The sequence below is a fragment of the Bactrocera neohumeralis genome, chromosome 6 (assembly GCF_024586455.1).
Source record: "Bactrocera neohumeralis isolate Rockhampton chromosome 6, APGP_CSIRO_Bneo_wtdbg2-racon-allhic-juicebox.fasta_v2, whole genome shotgun sequence".
Classification (NCBI taxonomy): Eukaryota; Metazoa; Arthropoda; class Insecta; order Diptera; family Tephritidae; genus Bactrocera; species Bactrocera neohumeralis.
The window spans coordinates 52,301,037-52,309,018 of record NC_065923.1 but is presented as its reverse complement, the minus strand read 5'-3'; the positions used below and the strand labels follow the sequence as shown (position 1 = coordinate 52,309,018).

Here is a 7,982-nt window from a genome sequence, read left to right as displayed (position 1 = left end):
TAGAGAAAATCGAACACAATAATTTGATATAATTACCTCATTAGTTAGGCTAATGAGATGTGGCAAAGAGAATAATAAGCAAAAACTTGGAACGTAATTGAATTCCTCTAAAAGAAAATTACTAAATTTAAAATAGAAGCCAACGCAACGAAAACGGGGTATATAAAGCATACTCTACCGAAATGTCGTGTGTTCTGAAAACACTGCTAGCGCTCATAAGTTCCGCAAAAAAAATATTTAATATATGACGAAATGTCGGAAATCTACTCAATGAAGCATTGCTTGAAGTATCCCTACTTCACCTTAGATCTGGCTGCATCGGAACCCTTCACTTGGAGCGGCGCATGCACGTACAGCTATCGCAGGCTCTGGCTCAGGCGCGCGCTCTTCACTTTCGGCGCTATAAATTTGGTTTATCAGAATATCGGTATGCTCATTTATCTCTTCATGCCGCACGAGAGCAGCGCTCAGTCTACGATCGTGCAGGTAACCGAAACTGGAGGCATTATGGGGCTGACCATGGTCGGAACATCGAATATGCTCGTCATGTTTTGGTATGGAGATCGCATAGCGATGCTTTTAGAGAAATTTCAGCAGTTATTCCCGACGGCACGCCTCCAAAGGAAAGCCAAATTCACAAAACGACCGCTAAGAGGTGGTGAGTATATGTCTACAATATATAACGTAGGTATGTTTGATGAATGGTAAACAAGTTTTTCTATAATTTTTACTCTGCTTTTACTGAAATCTTCAGTGGAATTTCCACATCGTATTGAGCATTTTGTGTTGAAGGCCAATAAACTGATGAAGCTCGCGACTACACTTTACTTGTTCGCATTCGCTTATTACAACTCCCTGCCGATTGTCGAGTTTTTGTACGAGTGGACGACACCGGGTGTCGTTTGGAAATATCGTTACCAGTCCAATACGTGGTATCCCTGGCAAAACGAGCGTAACACCAAGTCATTTGCGTCATTTACGCTCGCTTATGTTTGTCAAGTGCAGTCATCGCTGACCGGTGTCGCCTTCATTATGGCCGCTGAATTTATGCTCTGCTTCTTCACGACTCAGTTGCAAATACATTTCGATTACTTGGCCAATGCGCTGGAGACAATCGATGCCGCTGGCGCAAATGCTAACGAGGAGTTGAAGTATTTAATAAACTACCACAGTCAGTTGCTGAGGTGAGTTTGTGTGTGGTGAAAGAGTTTTTACGATAACTCTTAATTTTCCTTCCTTTTTTAACCGAAGCTACTCCAAGGAAACGAATGCCATCTTCAACGTATCGTTTATGGTGAATTTCTGCACCTCTGCCATAGCGATCTGTTTGATGAGCTTTTCCATGGTCATGATCAGCTTGGCTCATGCCTTCAAATACTCCATTGGTCTGACTTCATTCATTGTTTTTACGTTTTTCATATGTTACACCGGCAAGGAGCTAACGGAAACGGTGAGTACAATCGTGGATTCGGGAAATGAAAATAGAAAGAGGTCAAATTCTCTCTCGCATCTGTTCGCAGATTATTAGTTGTCTGCAAAAAATAATGTAAAAGAGGACTGCTGAAGAGAGAGATTAGCATTTACGCCGATAGACTAAGACTGCTTAAGACTAGTTAAGGATTGCTTAGCTTCATTATTAATTGCGTCGAGCTACTTCTTGATAAGCTATATTTCGGTACTTGATTATAGCAGTACCGTGGCGTAGCTAAACACCTTTTTGATATATCTGCAACTCTACAAGTGTGATCTCTATCGGGTTGTTATTCGGTAAAAAAAGTTTCTTAACTCAGTCTTCTCTTGATGATTTAGGTCATTGAGCCCCTCTTTAATCCTTGAACGAACCGAAACCCGATTTTGATCACACTTCAAAAGTATTCTAAATTAACACTCTTTTCAAAGCTCGTTCACTATTTAAGAATATTTTATATTCTCTATTCTCATTCTCATTTATAGAGCGATAAACTTCTGAACGCAGCTTTTTATGGCAACTGGTATGATGGAAATTTGGCTTACCGGAAAATGATACTATTTTTTATTATGCGCTGTCGCATACCAACTGAATTGAAAGCATACAAATTCACCACAGTCTCAATGCCCACCTTTACCGCGGTAAGTTTGTAGATAATATTGATAAACTTCAAATTTTACCGTAATTTAATTTAAGTATCATTTCAGATTTTAAGATCGTCATATAGCTTGTTCACATTTTTTCAAGCCATGGGTCAGTAATAATATCAGATTTGACATGTTATGGAAAGCGAATTTAAACTGATGGAATGCAACAACTTGTAAAATGTTTTCAGCTGCAATGAGCAGTGCTTCACCAGGTTCCCTTAATCAACACGATAGTCCCAAAAATAGTTTTTGTGATACATGTGTTTTACTAGATGCTCACTCAAAATGTTGGCTCCAATTAAGCACGACATTGAATGTCATTTAACCGTCAAATTAGCGAAGTCCCACACCATTTAAATTAAATCGTTAGACCTGCTCGAAACGAAAACACAAATATGTAGCAATTTGTGAAATAATTATATTTTTTCAAAGCTCATTATTTTTTTAATATTTTTATTATTATAAATTGCTCCATTTTAACTTATTTTTTAATTTTATCAATAAATTACAAATTACTTGCTTTTATATAAATTATCTGTTTATTCAGATTCATCGCATTAATTTCGGTTGTAATTTCCTTATCTAAAATAAATAAATTTGTATTTATCGACCAGTGAAAGGGAAATTTATTTGCGGTGAAATCAGCGAGGCATCCATCATATTTTTTGCATAACTCTATTATAATTTATAACTGTATGAAATTGCAGCGTATGAAATAATTTTTATTGATAAATGTTCTACGGTAATTGAAAAAGAAGATATGCACTAATACGTATGCAAAGCGCTTCACAACTTTTAACACATACTGAAATCAACAATTTTGTATGACAAGGCTCAAGTTCAGTAGGAGTTGAGTAATATCACTATGATTCTGGTCATTTAGTTGAAGCAATTAAGGTATAAATTTACTGAAAATGTTTTTTCTATACTCATTTAGTTCCATAAATGATCGACATTCACTAATCTGAACTTCCAATTCTACCACAGCCACCACGAATCTCCCCAAAGGGCCAAACCTAATGAACAGATTTCAGCGAACTCCAAGGGTTAACTACTCTGCGTGGTACCAGATTTAAGCCTCCGGTGAGACCTTCGACCATTTGTTGCTTGAATTTCAGATGTCTTTTCATTAAAAGGAATCTCGTTCAAAGCTAATAATAGCAGTTCAATCTGAGTATTATAGCACTATTTCTGACAAGACTATGCTGAAAGTTCGAGGCAAACAAAATAACAGAGAACCCCTTCCCGTGGGGGACGTAAACTGATAACAATCAGGCATTAAATTAAGTAATTAATTGTAATAATCTTAAGTCATTAAAGGGTAATTCCTTCCACAATCAGTGAGATTATGGAAAGTGCCGTGAACAACTTACTAGATGTAAGCACTAGTACAACGGAACTGATGCTTTCACGAGTAAAACAAAAATACCTAAATTTAATTCATTCAGTGGTACAACAATTTTACTGCAAAAATACCAATAACAAAGCATATATGGCATATTGCATATGCAAAAGAATACTTAACAGGAACTGGAGCCTTAAAATAAATATAATTATGTGGATGTATACGGCCGTTATTAGATCAATTTTAACTTATTGAGCACTGGTTTGGTGGCTAGCGTAAAAGAAACAATTAATATGATATCAGGAAATTAAATGGAACAGAAAGAACAGCTGTGTAGGGGTTACCGGGGCTATTAAGTCATGTCCAACCGAAGCGCTAAACATGCTCCTGTTTTAACTACCCATAGATATGTTTACCCGGATTGTAGTAGCAAGCTTCGCCATCAGATTAAAGGAATTAGTAGATTGGAAACGGAAAGATTATGGACATAGACTCATTCTGAACCAGCTACACTTAAGTAAATCCGACTATATCCTTCCAATGTTTGATTTCAATAGACACTTTCGGGTTAGGTTACCCTCTGGATATTAATGGAGAAAAGTTTTAGTAGAAGGGAAGGATTGTACCTCTATCTATACCGATGGGTTCAAAATAGACTGCAAAGTAAGGGGGGATATACTACAATGATTTTGATATCTGTCTTTATAGCCACCTTCCAAGCTCAGTCAGAAGGCCTGTGGAGTTCTATTTAATAACTATGCTGCTGACACGACAGATTAATTCCAGTGTAGGAAAGAAGCTCCATGGCAGGTCAACACCACTCGTCCATCATTTGTGTTCTCGGTAACAGGAACATTTTCGGCAACGAAAAGGCAGGCAAAACCTATGTAAGAGCCTCTTTAGACGAATTCGAGCCGGAGTCTCTACCAAACCCCCCGGGAATGATCATTTTGAACAAATATCTCAGAGCAGATGGAAATCAATAGCATGCTGCAAAATAGCAAAGCAGATATGACCCCTGTATATCAGGACTAGAAGCAAGGACTTATTAAATAGGTCCATAAATAGTATATACAAACTTACAGCCACTTCAACAGGGCGCTGTTCTTTTGAATAGTTGCCGTAACTGCAATCTATAAGAATAACTGTCTACGAAAAGCGTAGCGGATATAAGCAGTTTCATTGCGAGAGCCAATTCCTACTTACCTAAGACAACTGCAGTTGTTGAGACTCTATCGTTCGAGTTCTAAGAGTAGTTGCATTGAAATCAATGGCAGTTCATTAACGCGATTGCAATAGGAAAGATAATGTGAATAAATAAATTGCACTATAAGAATGCGAGAAGCAAGAGTAAGTGATGGAATCGGATTTGAATAGAGCGTATTGATTTTACCTAAAACGATTAAGCACTCCAAAGCAAGGCTCTGCATAAATCAGACGTTCCAACTTAAACCATAAATCACGGAATTACGTTGTGATATCAACTTGAAAGTGTTATACAATACTTTGGGTACCTATGTACTGTAATAAAATGGCCGGAACCCGAAAAGGACAAACAGGAATCATTTAAAATCTGCACTTGAAGTTAGTGTTATAGGGATCTAAATCTGCGAACATCAATAGCAGTGAGCAAACAGAAGCTCCAATATTTTGTTTATTGAACGAGATGGGTGTCAAGAGAAAGCAAAACGTATCCTTAGCTAAATTCCACCACTCCATAAATCGCTTAATAGCTACTTGGGCTTCCAGTTTCTTCAGTGTTCAAAATTAATCGATTTGTGTAGGGCAATTATAAAAATGCTGCAGGCGTTTACTTAAGAATGCAAATCTAAAAATTTAAACTTTTCTCATTTTAGAAACGCTTCAAGGTCGACCCACTTAACATTAATTATTTGGCTGTCCACTTCCGGCTCTGGCGACGATATTTCGCTTTGGTTTTTTACTATTCTTAATCACCATTTTATGTGTGTTTTTTTTCTCAATTTCTCCCACACCTAATGTCTCGCGTAATTTCGCCGTTTTTTTCGCCCGTTAACTTCCGCTAAGCGTCACCTTCGACTGGTTGTTGTGCACAGCGATTATCACCGTTAAAACTTTCAACGTAAATAAACTTGGCAGTTTATTTAGCTCACCTTGATTGTTTGCTTGCTTAAACCTGCATCATTATTGTTGTTGTTTTGTGTGCTTTTATTTTCTCACACCTGAAAACTTCGTTGTGTTCAAAATTCAACTAAAAATTTACGAAATTCCGAAACACTTTGCTATTTCGGCACTTTGGTCCTTTAGATTTCTGGATTTTCAGCAACAACACAGTGATGGAACTCCCTTCAACCGCTAGTTTGATGGCTTCGCCATGGCGCGTGACGTCAGTGAAGTGGAAAGCAGTGCGTAGGGCAATGGGTTGTAGTGTTAAGATTGTGATTTTACCTTAGTTGTCACGTCCGCTGGCGACAAAATAGTCAGGTAAGTGGATACAAAAGGACTATTGTGTAAGCTGAATCCGTGAAGTGTTTTGGTCAGAAATAATCGTTACCTCACCTCCGGCATACAGATGAGCTGTGCGTCATGTAAGAAAGATTGAATCAACTGGCAGAAAATTAAGAAATTTAATTTGGATCTGCCATGGAGATTGAATTTACCTGGAGGTAAGTTGTGGGAAAATATAGACAAAAGCAGGAAATGCCCAGAAATATTCAAAACGTGTTGGGAGTGTGAAATTAGACGATTTCATTTATTTAGAATATTCCACAGATTATTTATACTTTCAGCTTTAAAAGCGATTTATATAAAATTTAACCCGATGAAATTATGTCAAAAAGCTGAATGTATTATTTGTGTTTTATTAAACTTGTTAACTCTAAAGACGCTTGGAAATATCTTGAAGCACTATACCCTACAGGTACCGAAGTATATATATTTTAGTTCCTCTTGAGAGACTTTTTAATTGTTAATAAGATTTTGTATACCTCAATTATGACACAAATGCTTTCATTTCTTGGATTTACAGTGTCATGGAGAATCGCACGACGACAACACAAGACGCCAAAACATAAGTACTTAGCAATGATTTAATATTGGGAATAATCACCTCATTCCATTCAAATTTCTGTTCTTCATGTTTGGAAACCAAGCAATCGCACTGAGCTAAGTCTGCAGAAAACGGTGGATAGGACAGTACATAGTCTAATAACAAACTGAAATCTGTTGACACCGGAGGTATTAACCGATCAGATGTCATTGTGGAACAACATTTTTTATACACTGAACAGGGTATATTAAGTTTTTCACGAAGTTTGTAACACCCAGAAGGAAGCATTGGAGACCCTATAAAGTATATATATAAATGATCAATATGTTAAGCTGAGTCGATTTAGCCATGTCCGTCTGTCTGTATATATACGAACTAGTCCCTCAGTTTTTAAGATATCGTTTTGAAATTTTTCAAACGCCATTTTCTCGGATTACTATTGCATATATGTAGCTTCCATACAAACTGGACACATAGTTACTAAAAGAAATGCACCTGTGAAGGGTATATTAGCTTCGGAGCAGTCGAAGTTAACGTTTTTCTTGTTTATACTTCAAATAGGATTCGTCGTCGAATTGGCTCAATAATTTGACATAGTAGAGCCCTGCAATTTTGCGCTTTCCAGTCCAGTTACATCTCCTGAATTTCAGAAAACTCATAATTTTTTCGACCAGCCGAGCGAACTTCGTCGCCTTTGGGGCAGATCTGTTGCGTAATGTCCAATATTATTTGGTCTCTGGGATGTATCCTTTGTTTACGGTCACGAAACGTGGCAGAAACTTGTAAGATTTGGGCTTGAACACTACTAACAATGGAAATGGTGTCAGGCTTGTGCTCTTTATCCGGAAGGAGTAAATTGGACAGCCATCGTACCGCTAGCTTTCTTATGTCCAATATTTCGTACAGAATAAAATGCACACAGTCTTTAGAAATGCTTTAAGTCAAAGCTATTTAATGCACCTTCAATTGGTGGTCGATCAATATGTGATCGTAGACGTTTGAGAAGTAAACCTCAGTTCTAGCTGTTTTGTAAAACCCGACTCCCGACTATAGTGACATCTGTAAAACTAAATTTTGACGGTCACCATCGAAGAAAGAAGAGAAAAAATCTTCAAAAGTAGCATCCATGCGCACTTTCATCTCACTGCGTTTCGGCTGACATTTCGATACGAGAACAATCTAAACCAAAGTGGCACCATCAAAGTTTTTCCAATTCTCTCAAAATCTTGAGTGAAATTTTCGAACATACAGGGTTAGTCCGAAAAGTAATTGGACTGATTTTCTTCCGATGCGAATGTACTTCGGAGCGTGCGCGCACCGATTGGATTCGGTATAGGGCGTTCCTAGTTAACGAACGAGCGGCTGGTCGGTTGTCTCCGAGCACCTGGAGAGTCAGGACAAACATTTTCGCGCGACTTGTTTCTGTGAGTCGCTGATAAAGACAGTGCTGGGAGACTTTCGACTTCGACAAACATCAAAGACATCGTCCACCAT

At 37.8% G+C, this 7,982-nt stretch overlaps 1 protein-coding gene across 2 annotated transcripts; it reads left to right on the top strand.

Annotated features, from left to right (window-relative positions):
- The first annotated feature begins 201 nt into the window (after nt 1-201).
- On the top strand, nt 202-2,728 carry LOC126762699 (putative odorant receptor 69a). 2 transcript variants are annotated; one of them, XM_050479643.1, is made up of 5 exons: nt 202-658; nt 755-1,184; nt 1,252-1,450; nt 1,954-2,109; nt 2,176-2,728. In XM_050479643.1, exons 1-5 carry the CDS (start codon nt 253-255, stop codon nt 2,227-2,229), a joined length of 1,245 nt encoding a protein of 414 aa, XP_050335600.1. In that variant the 5' UTR covers nt 202-252; the 3' UTR covers nt 2,230-2,728. The 2 variants fall into 2 exon arrangements, with proteins under 2 accessions (XP_050335600.1, XP_050335601.1); XM_050479644.1 differs by having other exon boundaries at nt 2,165-2,728.
- The last annotated feature ends 5,254 nt before the right edge of the window (nt 2,729-7,982 follow it).

What these genes read in the sequence shown, in the direction of transcription:
- LOC126762699 (XM_050479643.1), top strand. Translation starts at nt 253, where the DNA reads ATGTCGGAAATCTACTCAATGAAGCATTGCTTGAAGTATCCCTACTTC. An exon ending in AAAACGACCGCTAAGAGGTG is followed by an intron (nt 659 to 754) that starts GTGAGTATATGT and finishes TGAAATCTTCAG; the next exon opens with TGGAATTTCCACATCGTATT. An exon ending in TACCACAGTCAGTTGCTGAG is followed by an intron (nt 1,185 to 1,251) that starts GTGAGTTTGTGT and finishes TTTTAACCGAAG; the next exon opens with CTACTCCAAGGAAACGAATG.